Genomic DNA, 22,315 nt, shown 5'->3' on the forward strand with positions numbered 1-22,315 from the left:
CTCAAATGTCTACTACAGTGCAGTGCTTGAGTACATGTGCTGCTCAGACCTGCAAGTGTTTGCTCTGCATCGTGTTGTTTGTGTTTATCTTTATCTTCACTATGTGAAGATAAAAGCTGCAGTTTAACATCTTTGTTTGAATCCTGACGCTTCCTGTAAAGATCTTTGTTGTGTTTCATTGTTTGTGTCTGAAAACAACAAAGTGCTTCCTGCTCTTCTACTGTAGAAGAACATCAGACATCAGACACGTTCCAGCCCGTTAACGGCTGCCCTGAACACATCAGACACTGCTCCTCATCCTCATCGGTCTTCATCTTCAGCCTCTACTGCCTCATGTCAAACATGTTTGAGGAAAACAACAGACAGAAGTGAATTTGAAGACGTCTGATGAAGAATGAGGCGACGCTGCGTCTGAAGACTAAATGTGTTTAAACTGTAAAAAGCAGAATTTGGACAGAAGACATGAAAGAGAATGTGGACAAAAGAGACGGATTCAGAGGGTAGTGGACATCCGGTCTTACAGCCAGCAGCTTGTCTCCGATCTGCAGCCTCCCGTCTTTGTGTGCAGCTCCTCCTTCGATGATCTTGGTGACGTAGATGCTGTTGTCTCCCGGGATGTGCTGGTTGCCCACTCCGCCTGCTATACTGAAGCCCAGACCTGCAACACAGCGCGGACCAGGACCAGAAGGAGGACAGACCATCAGACTCACACGTCCAAAGTATCACAGAAACACGCCGCTGCCAGCTAAACACCAGCACGGCTCAGGACACGACACGCACAGAAGCATATTATGGGATGTCAGTGGAAGCTGAGGCTCCTTGTGAATAACCACGAGGCCCTGAGGGATCCTCTGGACCTCCTCAGCCAGCAGAGACCATCCAGCATCACATCAAAGCGTCTGAGCGCTGCAGCAGCGACCGCACGCTGACGGCGCGGTGCCCTCAGCGTGTTCAAAGCGCTCCGTTACCTTTGGGGCCTTTCACCAGCTTGATCTCCATCACTTTCTCAGAGACGGGTTTCCTCCTGCGGACGTAGAGTCGGACCAGCGAGCCGGCCTCCTTCAGAGCCTCCACGGCTCGGCTGTGGGTCACGTCGCGAACGTCCACCTCGTTCACTCTCAGGATGACATCGTTGACCCTGAAACACAGAAGCAGCCGACCGTCAATCATCATCCAATCAGCTTTAAGTTTGTTCAAAACAAAAAGGACTGTTCTACGAGCAGAGGACACCTGTGGATTGACCTGGAAACATTTAAAGGACACAGAACTCAGAATAACTAAAACAGACATGACATGGTGCTCAGTGACACCAGGAAGTGATGTCATCACTGTGAGGCTGGCAGGTGTGTTAACATCATGGGCAGAGGGATACTCAGGAAGTAGTTCCAACATGAGACAGACTTCCATCTGACGTCCCCTCAGAAACAGGACACATGTTTGAATGTCCTGTAAAAGGAAAACGTCCTCATCAAGCTGACTGTAACAATCTAACTTTTATTTCTCTGCTGTCGTCTTTGTTTGAGTGTTGAGGACAGTGATGAAGATCACCGTCCAGCATCTTCATCACTGACACCGTCCAGCATCTTCGTCCGTCCCCCGTCCCTTTGCTGAACTCTGAGTCTTTCTGTCTTTTCCTTCTGACTGTTTGTCTTTCGGTGAGACATGCGAGCCTCACCGCTGACAGACAGACCAACAAACAGGAGGCAACCTGAGACTGAGGCAGGACGGGCTGCTCGCCCAGCGCTCTTCATCCCACAGTCCATCACCATCATCACCTGGATCAGGTGTGTGAGACTTTGCTGCTGCATCATGAATGAGGGACGCTGCGGGGGCGTCTGGGTTCACTGAAGCTCTACAGCTGTTTGACAAACATTCAGTTCTTACGTGTTAAAGTAACTTAAACAGTCCAAAGGGGGACACGAGGCTCAGGACCTGATCCTGGAGCCGGACCACCTGGTGGAGGTCCGCTGAAGGGCTGCAGGTGAACGCTGCTCTCACCTGAGCCGTCCATCCTGGGCAGCCGCTCCTCCGGGTATGACTTTGGTGATGAAGATGCTGGGGTCTTCACCGATGTGGGGGTTGTCTGTGCCGCCCGCGATGCTGAAGCCCAGTCCCGAGTTACCCTGGATACCACGACAATCACAATGACAACAACAACAATAAACAACACACAGGTTAACGAGGGTAAGAGTGCAGGTGAGCGATCACACACACACACACACACACACACACACACACACACACACACACACACACACACACACACACACACACACACACACACACACACACACACACACACACACACACACACACACTCGTTCAGATCACCTGTTCATATTACAAATCATTTCTTCTTTGCTGATCGTTCTGAAGCTGCTGTCACTGAAGCACTTCACTTCCTGCAGCCTTTCACATTAAAAGCCAAACAGGAACAGACGGACTTAGAGCCTCTGAGCTGTTTCTAACGTTAGAGAAACATGATCTTCCTCCTCCCTCCTCCTTCCTCCCTCCTCCTCCTCACACTGGGACTCAAACCATCAACCTGTCTGTCTGACTTCCTGTCTGTGGCTCTCAGCTCCTCAAACAGCTGCTCACTGTCGTTTTTAATCAAACAGGAGGAAAGAGAGCTTTTTCTAAGGATTATTTTCAGCGGCGGATTAATCCACGTTTGATGCTCCGGTGAGCATTTGGGGGCAGCAAAGAGTCAAAATGTAAAACTTTATTCTTTTGTTTCCAGTTAACGAAAAAACATAAGAAACCAACAGACAGACAGAAAGTAAGACAGACGGACAGACAGACAGAGAGAGAGAGAGACAGAGGAAAGACAGAGACAGAGAGACAGATAGAAAGAGACAGAGAGAGAGAGAGAGACACACACACACACACACACACACACACACACACACACACACACACACACACACACACACACACACACACACACACACACACACACACACACACACACACAGTTTGAGGCTCAGCTGTCTCAGTTGTCTTTCAGAGTAATTTGCAGTCGGCTGAATGAGGACAAGAAAAACAGGAAACTAAAACAGAAAATAATAAAAGAGATTTGACCAAAGGCAACGAAAGAGATTAAAACAGCTGGGCTGAAAGACAACGTGTGTGTGTGTGTGTGTGTGTGTGTGTGCATTTGTGTGTGTGTGAGCAAATCATGCACACACACACATTTGTAATGTTGTACAGTTAGATCTGATTCATTTTGTCCTCATGTCCCTGATTTCTCTCAGGTTTGGACACGCTAAAGGACACTGAAGTCAGAGAAGATGAAAGACGTGTGTCAGTCAAACTGTCCTCTGACTGATGGACGGCGGCTCGTCTCTTACCCTCTCCAGCGTGATCTCCTCGTACTCGTAATCGGCCTCCGTCCCGTTCACCTGCACACACAGAGGATTCATCAGTCAACAGGTGAGTCCGTTCAACAGTGACATCACATGAAGGACGCACAGCACGTCCCTTGATGCTGCAGGACAACGGTCTGATGAAGACCGTGGACAGACGAAGCACACCTGGATCTAATGTGGACTGACCACGTCTGGCTGATACCTGATCCACCTTATGAGTCACAGATATCGGTCCAACCAATCAGAATCCACCTTCCTGACACTGACGTTGGTTTGTTTCCCCAAAAGTGTTCAGGCTGATCAGCTGGATTATTGATCCACATCGCTGTGATGACCATCACATCTGACAGAAGGTGAACAAATGCATTCTGTGACAGAGAGCTGATTCAGTGTCGTCCATCAAAGTGAGCTGATCAGAGGCGGACAGGTGGGTCAGGTGAGCAGCACTGGAGCCTGACTTTATTTTACAGCTGAAGAGAGCGAGCTGCGATGTTCAGGCCCTGACTCGAGTCCTGAGTCTGACCCAGCGAGCAGAGCCAGGCGGAGAAGTTAAGCTGCTTTTCAAACCTTTTCTTATGTTCTGAACATCTCCTCTCCTGAAAATGAAGCTGCCACAGATGAAACACCTCGAGCAGCACACAGCCAATCAGAGGCCAGGCAGCTGTTCGGCCTCAATCTAATTTAGACCGGTCCAATGTTGGGAAGGAGTCCCACAAGGACGGTCAGGACAAGTCTACCTGTCCTTCGCTTTACTGGACTGTCTTCACGTCCTCCTGTCCCTCAGCGCCTCCATGTCTTCAGCTTTATGTGAGCCATAAAAAACAAAAGGCAGCCAATAAAAATGAGGATTGGCGGTCATATGGCAAAGGTTCGTCTGTGACCTAATACACAGCGATCTGATCAGAGGTCAGTTCTGGAGCTCTCACTCATACTGATGTCAAAATGTGATCTTCATCAGCGGATGGACGGCGTGATGATGCAGCAGTGACTTCATCTTCAGCTGGTTTCACACCTACACGTTATGAATGCACTGCATCAGTCAGCTGCTGGCAGCTTCTGATTGGCTCACAGACTTCACTGTGGAATCAAAACCAAATCTTCAATTAAATCAATAAGACAAAGACAGTTAAAGCTTTAGAGGACACGTGTGTTTTCTCCGTGTCACCATCAAGTCAGCTGTAACATCAACATCATCATCATCATCATCACCCACGTCCGACCTTCAGCGTGACGATCAGGTCATCAGGTGAGCAGCAGTCGAGTGCGACTCCTGAACTGAACACTGACGTCCATTAAAAAGGACAACATGAGAAGGACGTATGAACTCACGTATGGAGGCGTGTCCAGGCTGTCTGTGTTGACCACCACGGGGGGAGGGTTGGCCTGAGGAGAGAAGACACATCACAGCGTGAGAGGACACATCTCCAAAAAAAAAGCCCCTCCATCAACACCCCCACCTCCCACAGAGCTCCACCCCTGCATCACATCACACGCCGAGCCCGAGCCGTCCGCCGCGCAGCAGATAAAGGCGCCGCTGACATTATGGACGCGCACCCTCATGACACCACGGAGCAGCTGAGGATGGGACAGGAAGAGACGAGGGAGGACGGGCGGCACCTACATGGCGGCATTTCACACTGCAGAAGATGCAGTGCTGAAGCATGAAGGCCAGCTCGATCAAACCAAGTCCTGGAGGGTGAGACTCCGCTCCTGCACTTCTTCTTCTTCTAGCTTTAAATGGACTCGGCGGCTCGCTCGCTCCCTCTCTCTCTTCCTGTCGCTCGCTTTCTGGCCGGGAGGAGCCAGATGGGCTCTGAAAGTCATGTGGGGGGAGCGTGGCACGTCTCCCACTGCTCGCATCTCTAATCTGCTCACTTCATCAGAGCCACAGCTGGACGCAGACACGGAGCTGAACTCTACACAATGAAGAGACACGAGCGGCCAGACAAACGGAGACAAACCCAGAGACGGACGGACGGACGGATGGATGGATGGAGCAGAGAGAGAGACAGGCGGAGGAAAATAAAAACAACAACAACAACAAAAAAAAAGAAACCTGTGACGTCGGAGGGATGATGGTGGTTTCGGCTGCGATTGGCGAGACTGGGATCACAGGGATTATGGGAGAGGAAGGCGGGGTGGCCTCAGCCTGCTGAACAATAGCATGGTGAGGGGTCAAAGGTTAGACAAACACATTGCAGCACAGATGAACAGCAGGAGGAGGAGTGGAGGGGAGGGCGGAGGAGGACGTGTGCGTGTCCGTGTTGACTGACAGGTGCTGCGATCTGTCCCCGTCCCGCCAGCGGGGACGAGCGTGACACATGGGACGGCATGGCAGGGTGTCAGGGAGGCCGGCCAATCACAGGAAGACACTGTGTGATTGACAGATTACCTGACACTTCTGCTTTTTGGACAGTCCTGATGTGACAAACTCTGCCCATCTGCTGCTCTGAGAAGATTAAAGCCACACTATGTGACCTGGGTCTGGTGTGTGTGTGTGTGTGTGTGTGTGTGTGTGTGTGTGTGTGTGTGTGTGTGTGTGTGTGTGTGTTAAATCCCCCGTCCCTCGGTACACTCTCAGCAGTGGGTGGATGTCCTTTCTGTGATTATTGAAAAGCAGCAGATATTTCAATCAGGGAGACAGAGTATTAACCCACAAGGTCAAAGGTCAAAGGTCAGTGTTACAGCTGTGGTCTGCTGTAACACTGTTTTACCACAGGACATGTCATTTTACATTACAACGTCTTTATGCAGACAAACAGAGTCGTTATTATGATCAGTGCAGATGAAATTTTGGATTTTCTGGCAGATCTAACTGCACTGATCAGCTCACACTTCCCCTCTGTGGTCCTGTCAGCTCACCTCACTGTCGGCCAACACCAGTTCACTCAAACACTGAATAAACTCTTCCATTGTGCAAAAACAAGCTGCCCTGTCGTCAGTCATAATCCCTCCGACTGTCCTGCAACATGAACTCACATCAGCTCTCCTGAACATCTCTCTTTGCTTCTTAACGAGGTTATGAGGGAAACGCTTGGTTCACAGCCTGCAGACGGATGCAGGCACACAGCAGCCTACCTGCTAAAGCCCGGCTTACATGTCAAACTATAACGGAGCGAAGTGAGCGTGAGGCAGCCTTCGGCGCTCTGACCTCTATTATGCAAGAGCAGGACCTCGTGGAGCTGCTGGCAGGAAGTGCTGCTCTGTTTCCAAGAGGCTCAATTGTTGTGCTGCAGCAGCAGAACTTGGAGCCCATGGAAAACCAACAGCCGCTAAAATTAGCCCCCGCACATCGAGCGCATCGATCCGCCAGCCCTACTTCTGGAGCGCCGCTTGGAAAGCTGCTGACAATGGGGATTAATTGGTCCAAAGAATACAAACTGGTGCAGCAGCTCACAGAGAGGAGTCTATGTTTTAACTGAACGAGAGTGAGAGAGCACTCCTGTTCACACAGGATCTTTGATCATGAGCTAAAACACAAGGGTGAAGAGTGAAGAAGAGCACAAGCTCAGAGTGAAGAAGAGCACGAGCTCAGAGCAAAGAAGGCACGACCTCAGGGTGAAGAAGAGCACGAGCTCAGAGCGAAGAAGAACACGAGCTCAGAGCGAAGAAGAACATGAGCTCAGAGCGAAGAAGAGCTCGAGCTCAGAGCGAAGAAGGCACGACCTCAGGGTGAAGAAGAGCATGAGCTCAGAGCGAAGAAGAGCACGAGCTCAGAGCGAAGAAGAACACGAGCTCAGAGCGAAGAAGAACATGAGCTCAGAGCGAAGAAGAGCTCGAGCTCAGAGTGAAGAAGAGCACGAGCTCAGAGCGAAGAAGAACACGAGCTCAGAGCGAAGAAGAACATGAGCTCAGAGCGAAGAAGGCATGACCTCAGGGTGAAGAAGAGCTCGAGCTCAGAGTGAAGAAGAACACGAGCTCAGAGCGAAGAAGAACACGAGCTCAGGGTGAAGAAGAGCACGAGCTCAGGGTGAAGAAGAGCACGAGCTCAGAGCGAAGAAGGCACGACCTCAGGGTGAAGAAGAGCATGAGCTCAGGGTGAAGAAGAGCACGAGCTCAGAGCAAAGAAGAACACGAGCTCAGGGTGAAGAAGAGCTCGAGCTCAGAGTGAAGAAGAGCTCGAGCTCAGAGTGAAGAAGACCATGGACGCTGTCAGACATGAGGCAGAGTTGGCCCAAATCTGATAACTGATGTGAATGTGATTTATTGAAAACACATTTTTCACCTTTTCCTGACATGGAAACACTGAACAATAAATCATTTGTTCCAGAAATGATCAATATGACACCTGAGCATGACTGACAGTTTGATGCTTATTTTAAAAACATATCAGCTTTTCATAAAAAACATTACCGATAAGCATTTTTTCATTTTGTTTTTCAAAGAATCAGTGAAAAGTTTGACCTTCAGAGGACAGAAAGATGCTCAGGGACACGTTTTCAAATGAGCAAGAGGCCGAAACGGCTGCAGGCAAAGCAAAGTCAACTGAAAGTAAAACAGACGCAGAACAGCTGAAGACAGGAAGAGTGTGAAGGACGAAGAGCTGAGGAGTTAAACAGGAAGACCAGCTCAGCTCTTCAGCTGGAGGGACAGAGACATATCATGGACACATGGACGGCCTGAATCGACTGTGCATAAAGTGACACACTGGAGTATCTCAGTCTGACCACACACACACACACACACACACACACACACACACACACACACACACACACACACACACACACACACACACACACACTTTTCACGTTTACACTTTCACCACAACAACTGAATGACCTTCATCTTCATCATCACCAACAACACAAGCCGTGGCTCCGTCAGCTGAGTGCAAACAGCCCTTTGAACAGTGACAATGCTCCTGAACACCTGAGCTTCTGACCGACAGGTGCAGCAGGTCACAAACCGTGAAGAAGCCAAAACGCTGCTGACCAGCTGTCCTCTGAGGACTTCACGTCCCTCCACTGAGCGGACCTGATGAAGGTCAGAGGATTGTTGGTTCTTTAACATACAGGCGAGTTTCTCTACACGTCTTCATGGTGTGAAGACTTTTCAACATCTGACTGAATCTCATGAAAGAAAAGGTGTCAGGGTTAGTCTGAGCAGACACTGAGGGCCAGCTGAGGCTGATACTCGCTGCCTCACCTGGAGCTGTGAACCCTTGTACTTCCTGGTATCAGCTCGTGTGCTCTGATCTATAAACATCAGTCCTTTTCAAACCAACTCGGTACTGACTAAGACATGGAAGCAGTGGTAGAACTAAGGCTGCTGTTCGTCCACAGAAGCAGCACACAGGCGTTGCAGCTTACAGCGGACATGGCATCAGGGTTGCAGTACCTTAGTGAAGGAGAAGGGGACCCAGGGTATCTCCGGCCGGCTCGCTGCGTGGCTGCTGCCGACCACTTTGGCGGTGCTCTTGGTCGGGCTTTTCTTGACACTGTCTCGCAGGTTGAGGAATCGACTGCGAGCTCGGCAGGATGCTGGCACAGTGCAGGCAGTGAATGTGGACAGGGACGCCTGGACCTGTGGACGAGCCGGCGGCGGCGGTGGCGGCGGCGGCTGCTGCTGCTGCTGCTGCTGTTGCCGGTGGAGCTCGATGGCGTGCTGTCTCTGGAGGGGGTGCAGGTGGGCAATGGACTCCTGCAGGTTGATGTTGACCCGTGGCAACTTTTTCTCAGCTCCATTCATGGTTCTGGATGTGAACTCCTGCCAGGGGTAATGTGTGGTCATCTTCCTGGAGGAGGATTCCCGATTGGAGGAGGAGGAGGAGGATGTGGAAGTGATAAATTATGGATGGCTCCTTCAGATCTGGACGGGCTTGTTCAGTCTGTGCAGTGTGAAAGCGACAGAGCCAAACTCAGTCCTGCTAACCAGGCTCCAGCACCTCCCTCCACCACCGCAGCACAATAACACCCCCTCTCGTCTTTCTCGCTCCACCCCGCTCTTCAGCGGCTCTTTCTCTGTGACACCCTCCCTCTCGTCTTCTCTCATTCTCCTGCCAATTAACTGGCCTCAGTGAGCGTGGCACATGTCACCACGAGGGGGGGCCTCCACTCTCTGCATGAATAATCGATGCTGGCCCCGGATTCAGACACAGCGGCGAGCATGTCAGCGTCAGCAGCGGGGGGGGTACGAGGACCCCCGGTAGGCAGGCAGAAAGCTGCCTCAGGACTGAACACCAGCTGCAGGACCGGGTCCCCTGTGAAACCCTTCAGTACTGCTGCTACTGTGACACCTGAAGATGCCAAATGTACCTACAGTAACAACACCTTCATCAAGTTGTACAATGTGTCTCTACCAATTCTTCTTGTTTAACAAAATATTCTCAAAGCTCAGTGCCAGAGACTCCGTCTGGGTGCAGGTCTGCAGTCCAGGCCTTCAGCGCTGCCTTCAGAAGAGTTCAGCGGTCCTTAAAAACAGGATTAAGAGCAGGCTGATATACTGTTATTGGATCATTTAAATCTCTCAGATTGATATCAGTTAACTCAGAACTAGCAGTTTAGTCTCAAACCTGATCTCACAGCAGCAGCAGAAGCAGAGAAGGTGGGTTCATGCTCAGCTCTGCTTCCTGTTGTGACAGATGGAGCTGTGCAGCCTTGTCGAGTAACAGTATCCAGCCTTTACGCTGGCTAAATTATGAATGGGAGAATAATTTATACAACATAAAACGTGGCCCTGAATAACCCTCACACGAGTGCTGACATGACCACGGGCACTGCGCAGTTGGACAGATTTCAAAAGTGGATTTAAGAGTAGGAGGAGAGCCGGCGTTTGGTGGGAGGAGCGTTTCATCGACGCTTCATCTGGACACGTGACAGACCCGCAACAATGAACCCATAAACCAGCCTGGACTGTCCTACTCAACAAACAATGTCCACAGTCCCTGAACACTCATCTCATCCACGTTCACAATGGAAGACAAAGTGCATGATGTGAAATGAACTGATGTGCATCCATCTTCTGCTGCATCCATCGACACGCCTGCATTGTTCTGATGCATTTATCGTCATGTGGACAATGAAGTAGGTCATTGTTTCTGTGTCCAGCACGCAGACTCGATCGCCATCGACCTGGACTGTGAAATGTGCAGGAATCTGGAAACTGACCCACATGATTCATGACAACAGGAAGTCAAACACAGCAGTTAGAGAGAGAATCAATACCATGAAGTGAACATGTCACGGACGCATGACAGCGGGACCGTCGCCCTGCTCCGTCCTCATCAGCACATCCAGCGTTATCAGCGTCAGCGTGAGGTCTGCAGCGCTGACGGACTGAGGATCTGCTGAAGATTAGGATTAGTGGCTAAACGCTGCAGCTGTGCATCTGCAGCTCCACCTTCAGGTCACACAGATCAACACAGGGCTGCAGCTCCATCACTGTCAACAGACCAGCACATAAAGCACAAAAAGGCTGTGATGAACCTTCTGACTGGACTGATGTTACCACGCTGACATCATGTCCAGCACCCACCGACAGTCCGACACACTCACACTAAAGTAAATCTTAACGTTTGGTCATTTCTTTGTTGGTTTGTGGTGACGGCAGCACCAGAAGTCACAGCCTTAGAGGACGGTCCACATAGGCAGCAACAAAAGCAGGAAAACAGGTTTTAAACAAAGCCAAAGCGAAGCCCAACATAAGTCAAAGCGGACAGCCCTCAGCTGTCCACTGCAGCCACAGAGTCCACAGTAGGTCCAGGAGGTCAGCGTGGGTCAGATCTGAAGACAGTCTGCATAATAACTGACCCGTCCCTTTAGAGACAGCGTTACCTGTGGCCTTAAACACCTGATTAGTCACAGGGGGTTGTTCCTGGAGGACTACATTTACTACTACAAGCCAAAACAAAAACTATGAAGCAAACTGTGAAACTAAATAAACATCAAATAAAAGTGAAATTCAGCTTCAGTCTTCTGCTTCATCCCTTTGCTGTTCATGGTCTGAGGATCGTGGACACCATACATGTCCCCTAAACGTGGCTGCTGTGGCTCTGTGGTAAACTCCACTGTAAAACTGTGAGTCTGATCTTCACGTGAATCATTTCAAACACTCGTCTCAGAGTCTGGCTCTAAGCTAACGCTGAAACTGCAAAGGGATCTACAGCCCGCTGACCGAATCTCACCAGTTTGTTTCCACGTTTGAAATCGGAATCAGTCTCCAGACTGGATGTTTGCCATCGGATGACGAGGCCTTCAAACCCCGACACCCCGCTGGCCAGCTGAAGAAACACTACTCTGTTAAACAGCGTTATTATTTTAATTATATAAAAATGTAAACGCTCTGTAAACACTCAGAATGTTTGTCTTGAATTTCCTGGAACACTGAAATCGTGGACAGCCACCGAAACCTTGATGAACCGTCAGCATCTTAAAACAGCAGCTTAAACTGACAGATTAGACTGAATTCTCAGTGTGTTGTCAGTGTTTTCTTACTTTAGACCATCGTCAGGGACGTTGGTTGTCAGGAACATCTCTGAGTTTAATCTGGATCCTCAAAGGCATCTTGAGTTATGAGCAACAATGTGATGACACCATCGATACAGTGCCTGAGAGTTCAGTTAATAGGTGTCACCAGACCACAGTCACAAGATTCTGTTCTAAGAGTTTTGAGGTGCACATGTTTGATATTTGTGGCGCCCCCTATGGACCAGAATAATAAAAATATGAAGCCGGCACAGAGGAGTTCTGCTCTTTGCTGAAGGCTAAGATTTCCTCGTTAAAGCTGGAGCTTACATCCTACAACAGGTGTGTCAGCGAGCTCCTGATCAGACGTGCTGATGCCATCTGCAGATCTTCAGCTGCTTGTTTCCGGGCGGAGCAGATTCTCAGGTCGTTAACTCGCCGCGGGCTGCAGGTGGAGCAGCAGCGCTGTCTACACCAGCCACGCCTGACAGGACACCAAACAGATTAGAGCCACGAATCTGAGCTCAGATACTGTCCACATCACCAGGGAATAGAACCAGCAACACTGCCAGTGCCTCGTTCCACCAACCGACCAATGCTCAAGATAATCAAAGAATCAAAACTACTGACGAGAGTCATCCTGAACACGCTGGGTGGACATAAACCTCACCACTCATCTGAACACGAGATGCAGATCACAGAGCTCCATTCTTCAGGTGAGCTGAAGCTAAAGGTCACGTTTCATAGAACGCTCTCCTCTAAAGTTGCTCTTCCAGGTTTTAGCTGTTATTACGGACATGATGCTTGACTTGGTCAGACTCCTGAAGCTCAGTGATCTCATGGCGTTTGTTCAAGGCTGAATTAACGACATCAGACGTTTAAACATCTGAAGCGAGCCACGTCACATGATGCTGACAGTCTCTGATCCCAGGTCAGACTTTCAGTTCACAGAGTGGTTAGAAAACCTCAATGAGAGTCTGAGTTTCCACTTCTGGACCAGAACCCAGAAGATTGGGTTCAGTCTCTCTACTGTCTCTGATTCAGGATCTAAACTCACACTCTCCTCTAACGCCATCTCTGCTCTGTCTGTCCACTTCAGCTTCACTTCATGAAGGTCAAAGGTTACAATAGAGTCCAAGCCTCATGTCCATGCTGTCCTGATGTAGTCCAGGTGACATGGAGCCATCAACAAACAACCAATCCAATCATTCAAGACCACGGTCAATGAAATGACTCCAGGCTGAAAATAAATGACAAAAAACACTGATTTACTGCCAACTACATGAAGTGACTGACCAAAGTTCACCAGTTAATTCACATTTTAATGTGGAAATGTAACAGCTAAAGGAACAGGAACACACACACACACACACACACACTAAAGATAGTGTCTTTGAGTGAAGGGGACAAAGTCTACACATTGACAAGTTTATGTCCAGCTGACGTGAGACTCAGCTCAGTCAACACAGAGGTGTCCACTGAAGACTGAAGACGATGTCAAAGAGACGCCGGCTCAGCCTCATATTCTCCTCAGAGATTAACTGCGCTCATGGGAGGAAGGCGGCTCTGAATGAGTGACACGAACAGGAGGAAAGACGATGTTTTCAGGTGAGAGGACACCTGAGGCGGGTCTTCACAGTAAGGGACAAAGACCAATCAGCAGTCCTCAGAGGACACTTTGATACGTCGCTTTTCTCAGCCCTAGTTTGTCCTCAGAGTCGACCTGCATGCTGGCGTGAGTGTCCAGGTGCATGTGTGTTAGTGTGTGTTTGAGGCAGTAAACGGGGAGACGGCGGGTAGCGCTGCGTGTCAGGAGCAGGTTGCTAGGCAACGGCAGGGAAGGCATGTGCTACTGCAGGGGTTCCTCACATCTGCCCAGAGCATGATGCTGCTGTATGCAGGTACACCTCTCCACACACGCCGGCTGCTCCTCCACACACTCATTTCTGAAAAGCTGCACAGGCGCGACGGGATCCAAACCAAACCTGACGCCGACAGGACCACGAGCGCCGTCTGAGACCAGGGAGACTCCAGCTCGCCATCTGCGCCGTCGAACACGACCCTCAGCAGCTGAAAGCTCGGGAAAAACCTGTGTCGCCGTGCGAAGCGTGTGTGCGTCACTGATCCTGAACATGTAACCACACAGAGCGAACTCACGCTTAGATTTAACAACCTGCTCACAGCCGCTGCAGCCTTATCAACAAATCACCTCAACGCCACCGCCGCGCACCGCCCTTACAGCCACGCTGCGCCCCTGCCTACCTGACCACGACCATAACACATCCCTGGAAAAGGGACTGTGGGTAAGGGCGAGTCGAGCTCTGCGGTGGAGAATCTGAGCTGATGTGAAGGTCTGAGAATGAATCCTGATCCCCCACATGACGCAGCAGCAGCTCCTGTTGCAACTTTCCCACATCTGCCTCCTCCAGCGGCGTCGCATCCACAGCAGACGACCCACGGACACGTTTCCAACAACATGCACACGCCAGTCAGTGGCGTACCATCGCATGTGTGCAGGCTGGCTGTGAAATGACTCATGCTACACGGAGCAGCACCTCCCCCTGCCTCCTCACCTTTATGAACATTTATTCTTTAATGGGTGGGGGGCTGGGGGGAGGTGACCTACCAGTAGGCGCCGGTGCAGCCGCTTGGTTCTCCTCAGGGTGCCCATGATGCGGCGGCCCATCTTCTTGGCGTACCACACGGAGTTGAGCATGCTGCTTGTTGCTGCTGCTGCTGTGAAGGTGGAGGTGGAGGTGGTGTGTCGCCTCCTCTGCGCCTCCTCTTGCTCCTGCTGCAGGCTGCGGGGTGGCTGAGGTGGTGCTGGCTGGAGAGCAGACGATGGGAGGGGGCTTCACTCCACCTTGTGCCCCCCCCCTTCCTCCTCCTCCTCCTCCTCTTCCTCACAGACACAAACACGGAGGCTGCAGAGATGCTGATGGAGGAGCTGGCGGAGGTGACCAGACGCCGCTTCCAGCAGAGGAGCGACGGAGCAGAGAGGAGCTGAGACGCTCTGAGGTCGTCCTCCTTCTGTTGCTTAGGAGCGGCGGCGGTCGCCGGCGGACGGCGCCGGACTTGATGTGAAAAAGAGAGAGAGGAGCCTCCGGGGGCGGATTAACCTGCCGGGTGAGAGAGCATCGCTTAGCAGGCGGAGAGAGAGCAGCCGGTCGGCCAGCCTCCGTCTGTCTGACAGCAACAACAGACTGCAGGGCTGACGAGGAGTGTGTGTGTGTGTGTGTGTGTGTGTGTGTGTGTGTGTGTTTAAAGAGAGCGCAGGCAGGGAGGAAATTAGTCCTCTGATCTCCTCTCTCTGCAGTCTGGAAACCTCACGTAGCTCCTTCTTCCTCCTCCTCCTCTTCCTCCTCCTCCCTGGTTCTCAGTCCTCTGTGGGTTTGGTCCAGCTGACCTTTGTCCTACTTCAGTCCTCTGTCTTTGAGTGTCTCTCCAAACATGAGTCAGCAGGGGAAACTCACGCCTGCAAACTGCTGAGTTATCTCGGCCGTGACGGACAGAACAGCGTCCTGCGATGTGCGAGCGACTGTCGGCGAGTCGACGGAGCGCGAAGGTTCATCAGAAACTCACTGCTGATGATTTAGGATTTAGACGTTACAACAGGCTGAAGTCCAGCCAGCGAGAGTCAGAGACACGGAAAAAGAAAAAATAACTGAGAAACTACAAAAACATAATAACTAACAATAACTAACAGATCAGATGAATGATTAAAACTCTTCATAGATGATACCAAAACACGTGTGTGTGTGTGTGTGTGTGTGTGTGTGTGTGTGTGTGTGTGTGTGTGTGTGAACCGTGGGGTTTTAATTTTTCTTAAGATTCATTCAAAGTCTTTCTCATTCATTCACTCGTTCATTCACGTTTTCCTCGATGAATGAAAACATTGTTTTTTATGTGCCCGTTCTGTCTCTTTAACAAAGCTGCCGCGGGTTAAATTTCAGTTTCATTCATTTCTTTTCAGAGAGGAATCAGTGAAAGGCAGTGGCACACTGAGCGTCCAAACGGAGGCTCACAAGGCTCTGACCTGGCTGAATGACGGCGCTCTGGTTCATAATGCTGAGGAAGACTGACTTCGTCGCTATGCAGATGACGCCCAGCGTTACATAGATGACGGCCTGAACCTTTAACTCCCTATAAACAGCCTCAGTTCACGGACAAACCACAGAGAAACCAAACTGTTCGTGTGGACGCCGTCATTCACTTACAATTCCTGAATAAACCGGCTCAGTCTTAAAAGTGTTACGTGCGTTAACCTACAGGAGAAACAAACCGTAGCCCGAACCGTTGTGACGAGGAACTCAAAGACAAAACAATAGTCTTTTCATTTTTCAGAGAATCACTGGCCAAGTGGAGGAGTGTGTGTGAGGACAGGAAGCATCTCGAGCCGTGACGAGGCTTCAGAGATGAGGTGGATCTCATGCTCTGACCGACACTAACGTGTGTTTTTCAGGTTCTCTCAGGCCAACATGGCGTTGTTTGCTCAGCTGTAGCTTTCTTTAGATTCCTTGATAAAATGAAAAGTGACCTTATTTATTTCTGTGTTTTGAGGGGCAGTTTCACCTTCATCGCCTCTATCCTCATCACACAGGAAACGATTGGACATGGCGATGTTGTGGTTATGTGCCGTGAGCTTTAATTGGTCACGGAGGCGAACCAGAAGGACATTTTAGGACTTGTGGAATCACTTCTGTGATATAAATACTGTACATCGTCTTTGTGGAATGAGTCTTTAACATCGTGGATCAGCATGAGAGTCAACGTATAAGACATGAAAACACTCTGCTCTTCACACCTTCCCCGCCTGGAAAAAGCACCCAAACATTCCATGATTTCCCTGAAATTCCAGGACTGACTGAAAGCCTGCTGGCTATAAATAGAGCTGGCCTGTCCTCCCAGCATCCTTTGCTGCAGCTGGGAATGAAGTGTAGCAGAGATGAGACGATGAAGAAGAAGCATTAGTGACAAGTCGTTTCACGGTCCTTTGTCCTTTGTCTTGGTGATAAATATGCGTCAGAGCGGCTGTAAATCGTTCTGTGGGGACCAAGAGGAGGCCACCCCCACCCCCTCCACCCCCTCCACCCGTCACAGAAAGCCTCACTAAATCTGCCCTTGTCCTTCTCTGCAGGTTCAGCCCCCTCCTCCTCCTCCATTTTCCTGCCGTCATGATTTTCTTTGTCGGCATTCATCTCCTGTGTTGCCATGGCGCTGCTGAGGAGAGCAAGCAAGAGGCGGAGGAGGAGAGATGAAAGAAGGAAGGAGTAATGAAAAAAAGAGCGTACAGTGCGTCCTCCCGGCGCTCAGCGTCTTTCAGGATGTGAGGATCCATTCACTGCGCTATCGCGGCGGAGGTGTTGGAGATAGCTGCCTGCTGACGTCAGGCCGGGGACGGACGCCGCCGCACATCAAACGTGGAGGAAACAATGAGCAGCAGGATGTGGAGGTTTCTCCACCACAGAGCGTCGCCGTGAGCGCCGGCCCTCGACCGAACGGCTGCTCTGCGTTCAGTCTGATGTGAAGTGCGACCAATCACTGCACAGCTCAGAGTTTCTGTACAACCCAAGTAATCTGACAACATGTGAAAGGTGCACGGAGGTGAGAAGCTCCTCCAGCCTGTGTTCAGCATCCACACCTCCACCTGCTGGTTCGTCGGTTCGGGAGACATGAGACAGTCACGCTAGCAGCTCTGTGAGGCTGAGACAGGCTAACAGATGATCAGCAACTACAGAGCGACCTCCAGGATCCCTCTTCTCAGTGAAAGCTCGTCTACAAACAGCTGCACACTCACTGTCGCTCCACAGTCTGCAGGATGTGGTTCAGGACTGACCGCAGCACTGACACAGCGTCCAGCCGTCCGAGTGTGTCCTTAACTGATGCTCTTCCTGTTAAATCTGGCAGGTTTAACACTGGTTGTGGGGTCCCACAGGGCTCAGCTCCACACACATGCTGCCACTTGGTCACAATGGATCCTACCATTGAAATGCTGATCATACACACCTGTGTGTTCTACTCTCACACTATAATCTCAGACCTATCAATGACCCGTCACCCTCAGACCCAGACCCTCCTCCTCCTCCTGCTGCTGTCAGTGGTGGAGGTCAGTCAGGAGATCCACTCCAAACTCACCTCACTGTCTGACATACTGCTCGTTGTCTACAAACCACTCGATGGGTCCTAAATGTGTTCCTTCAGCCTCTTTCTGCATGTTTACGATGCATTCATGTCGTTCTCTGTTCATATTTGCTGTGTGTGAAGCAGGTCGAGCTCACGCTGTATGAAATGAGCTGAACAAATAAATTTGACCTGACCAAAATTATTACAGTCATCCTGAGGGAACGTGAGAGTAAATGAAGTGAAATGGAAATCCAGAGATGTTTGTCTGTCATAATCAAAGCGGTGGGATGACCAACGGACAGCATATTGACACGTGGACATTGGTAAAGGAACAGTTCAACATTTTGCTCGTTTGCTTTCCTGCCAAACGTCAGATCAGAGGATCAATACTGTTCTGAACTCCATAAAACACCAAACTGTGGCTTCCACATGTGAACAGATCACGCAAACAGGACAAGAGGCGAGCTTCAGAGGTGCTGGTGGGTGTCTTCAGAGACCCTCTCTCACCATTCCTCCCCCTCCCCCTCATGCTAAGCTAAGCTAACCGTGTCCCGTCTACATGATGAGATGTAAACAAAATGACACAAAGTCACAGAGACTGAAAAATGGTCCCGAAACACAATTATTCTTTTCCAGCAGCAGCACCATGACAACACCCAGCAGGACGGGGGCTGGGGAGTTGGGGGTTTACCTGGATCGGGGGGTAGGGGTTGGAGGAGCAGGAGGGGAGGGGGCTGTCCTCGCCGTGGGGATAGAGGGTGGAGGGCGTAGGGGAGGGGAGCTCCGGGAGGTGCTGTCCTAACACTGAAGAACCGTCAAAGATGCACTCCAGAGATGCTACCTACAGGATACAGGAGGGGAGGAGAGACGGAGTCTCGGAGAGGTCAAAAGACAGACAAGTCAAAGCAGGAGAGAGACAGTTAGTCCTTACAGAGGTGAGACAGAGAGGGAAGGGTGAGGATGAGTGAGAGGCCGAGCAGAAGACGGGTGGAGGGATGATCAGCATCATCTCTGTCAGATCATGAATATGAACCACAGGAAGCTGAGACACGACAGCACGCCACACGTCACCACCACAACGCCATGCTTCACATTCAGAGACGGCCGACTCGTTTCCCACAGGTACGTAAACGTCTGCTGGAGGAGGACAGCCAGAAGAACTTCTACTGCAGCTACAGCTGTTCACTAATCAATAAGGTCAATCAGACACCAGAGCAGACCACAATGAAGACCACGGACACCTGGACATTAAACTGAAGCTGGGGTCATGTGTGACACACAGAACTCGGGCTGGGCGATGTGGCTGAAAACTCTAAGTGTTTTATATCGGTCGATATCGATAATTATTGATATTTTTTATGACCTATTTAAAATAAGGATCAGGTGAAAATACATTCAATTTAAATATTTTTATTTTAAATTTAACCTTCCTCTGATTATAATCCCCTCAGCTATCAAGGCAGAAAGGAAATGTCAACACAACCATGGAAAACACTCGAATAATAAATGTCAAAAAAGTGTAAAAATGTAAACAGAGAAACCTGAGAACTTTTTTTTCTACAGGTTTAGTGCAGAAAGTTTACAAGCTGATTCACCTTCTACTGAATAAAATGTTTTCAGATATGTGCAGTGTTTTAGAAACATAGCAGATACTTGACATCTGTAACATACAAACAAACAAACAAACAAACATGATTGACAGCACAGTAACACTGACTGAACTATAAAACCAGCCTCGACATATGAACAACTTTAGTCACTCCTCTTACTCTAAACATACATGAACTATTCAGTTAGATTTTTATTGCAAGTGTGTTTAAGAAAGAAAAAAAAACACGTGTAAGAGATGTTTATAACCTGGCTTCTCCTCAGTGCTCAGTGAAGCGTGTCTTTAGCTATATGAGATGCCGCTGCCTCCGTTATGTCTTCGTGCCTTTTAGATGATTTGTCATCAGGCACTGAAGCAGATACCTCTGCATGGTGGTCAGCTGCTTGTGCGGTGCTGCTGCGGTTGGCGGACGTTGGCGAATACGGCTGCGCTCCAAAGAGTGAGCGCGGCTAAGCTGGTTCAATAAGTTTGTGGTGTTACCGGTCTTGGTGGGGACGACAGTCTTGCATAAGTTACAGACCACATTGGTCTGACTACGGTCCGACTTATAGAATCCAAAAAACTCCATACTGAGCTGACTTTCCCTGTTTTATCAAAGATTTCTTCGCTCGCTGCAGCGCTCACTTTCTATTTCTCATCTCACTCCTCGCGGAGCAACAATCACGTGACAACAAGATGGCGCAACCGAACATGATAATGTTACATGATTGGCTGTTAGCGTGTCTCTCTCACTGATCAGCGATTACTCCCTACGTTGCTCAGTTACCTGAGAGCGAGTGTCTTTGTTCATGCACCCAACCTCGTTTCACAACTTCAGGTTTCTTCCGACGAAGAAAAAAAAATTATCGAATGCTTTATCGAACGCATTTTATATTGATACTGACGATGTGTCTATCGCGAGACATATCGCTATCGTTCTATCGGCCTAGCCCTACACAGAACATATTCTAACTGAGCACAGATACATGTTCTTAAAAGTGATGAAGAGTTCCCACTCATCATACATCTTTATGAAGTCAAAGCTGAAGGATCAGAGATGAGAGAACGATGATGCACTGACGGTAAAAGCACATCAGCCAAATCCTTCTTATCAAACACTCATGCTGGTTGTGGACTCGGGATTTTGGGCTGTACAAAGAAAACTGAGCCATGTTTCTGATGAAAGATTCAGGATTTTACAGATAATTTGCTCCATCAGGTTATAATGACTGATGGCTCTTTGTGCTGATGGACAGTGTTTTACATCACACACACAGTCAATGTTAAATCATCTCCATCTGATCAGCTGAGTGTGTCTAAAATCTGACCTCAGGCCTGTTTACTCCTCATCGAAGTATCTGAAATCAATACAGTTATTGTCTGACTATCAGCACAAAGTTGACTCGGTCAGAAACCAGATGAGCGCCATCCACCTCCGGGTCCCGACAGGAAGTGGACGCTCTGTGCAGACTCAGCAGTGCGTCCTCACACCACAGGGTGGCAGCAGAGCTCCAGTGAGCGCTGAGCGCCTGAACGATCAGGCCTGTTTGTCCAGCTGAGTCTGAGCTCATGTGCTCTGCCAGCGCGACCACGGCAGCGTGAAGACGTCTGACGGCCTGTGAGACAGCTCGTCCAGCTCGTCAGCAGACCAGATTCATCGAGTCCAAACAGAAGACCGCCTCTGGTTTTCAGCCTTTAGCTCTGTCACAGAGACACAAGGCGTCTGAATACAGAGGGCTTAAGACTGAGCAGCTGTTTGACGTTCAGTCTTCAGCTTGAACTTCACCCTCAGCAGATCAAACACTCACTTTTCTTTGGTTCAATCTGAAGAATCTGACGCTGTTAAAAACATCAACCAATCAGACTGTGACCATCTGATCAAACAGGAAGTGATCAGCTGATCTGATTCATAAACTGACCTGAGAACAGCTCAAAGTCAGTATATTTAATGTTCTTCATTGATTTTTGTAAATATCTCTTATTGTGAATCTGATGCAGCGACACGTTTCACAGACTGAAAGATGTGGAACGCTCCAGAAACACCTGTTTGGATCATTCACAGGTAAACAGGCTGATTGGTCACAGGTGAGAGGATCATGATCGGGTATGAAAGGGGCGTCCTGGAAAGACTCAGTCGTTCATAGAGGATGGAGCGAGTTCACCACTTTGTGTTTCTCTTTGACCTTTGCCTTTTCTTGTCTTTACTTCTCTTTGTGAAAAGACTTAAATTGTTTAACCTCATTACTGATCCATCTATCAATTATTTGTCTACTAATTTATCAAATGTCTGCTTGGTAAAATCTCAAAATGATCGATGTCCATCACGTCCTCATCATGTCCTCATCATGACTCAGAAGAAGAGTGTGAGCAGCAGAGGGAGACGACACGACTTTCCTCTCAGTATTTTTGGATCCTAAATTTCCCATAATGCAACTGGAAAGTCTGCTGTCCACTCCACACCTCCAACAACTGAAGGAGACACACACACAGCTCATAGGACAGACTGATCGCAGCAGCCACACACACACACACACACACGTGCGCGCGCACACGCACGCACGCACGCACACACACACACACACACACACACACACACACACACACACACACACACACACACACACACACACACACACACACACACACACACACACACACACACAGCAGCAGCAGCTGACAGAGCAGCATGGAGGACAGCGTGAACAGGAAGCAGAGTCATGTGACCGGGGCGACGCCAAATCCTCCAGGTCGAGCTTCCAGGAAGCCAGGTCCTGGTCTGGCTTCAGTAACACACAGAAACCAGCTCAGGGTGTGTGAGAAGAAGAAACAGT

At 49.7% G+C, this 22,315-nt stretch overlaps 1 protein-coding gene across 22 annotated transcripts in view; it reads right to left on the bottom strand.

Moving 5' to 3' along the window:
- The window catches only part of LOC139338526 (discs large homolog 1-like protein), an 87,928-nt gene that overhangs the window by 15,828 nt on the left and 49,785 nt on the right, over positions 1 to 22,315 (bottom strand). For 9 of the 22 annotated variants that reach the window (XM_070973626.1, XM_070973621.1, XM_070973622.1 and 6 more), the window contains 6 exons: positions 18,588 to 18,737; positions 4,698 to 4,751; positions 3,351 to 3,401; positions 1,999 to 2,123; positions 969 to 1,138; positions 522 to 658 (listed from right to left, as the gene is read on the bottom strand). In XM_070973626.1, coding sequence (XP_070829727.1) covers positions 522 to 658; positions 969 to 1,138; positions 1,999 to 2,123; positions 3,351 to 3,401; positions 4,698 to 4,751; positions 18,588 to 18,737 — 687 coding nt within the window. Of the gene's footprint in view, positions 1 to 521; positions 659 to 968; positions 1,139 to 1,998; positions 2,124 to 3,350; positions 3,402 to 4,697; positions 4,752 to 5,424; positions 5,521 to 14,399; positions 14,962 to 18,587; positions 18,738 to 22,315 lie in introns of those variants that run through there. The other 13 variants (XM_070973630.1, XM_070973632.1, XM_070973631.1 and 10 more) reach the window with 5 other exon arrangements.

Source organism: Chaetodon trifascialis, chromosome 11 (assembly GCF_039877785.1).
Source record: "Chaetodon trifascialis isolate fChaTrf1 chromosome 11, fChaTrf1.hap1, whole genome shotgun sequence".
In the NCBI taxonomy this organism is placed as follows: Eukaryota; Metazoa; Chordata; class Actinopteri; order Chaetodontiformes; family Chaetodontidae; genus Chaetodon; species Chaetodon trifascialis.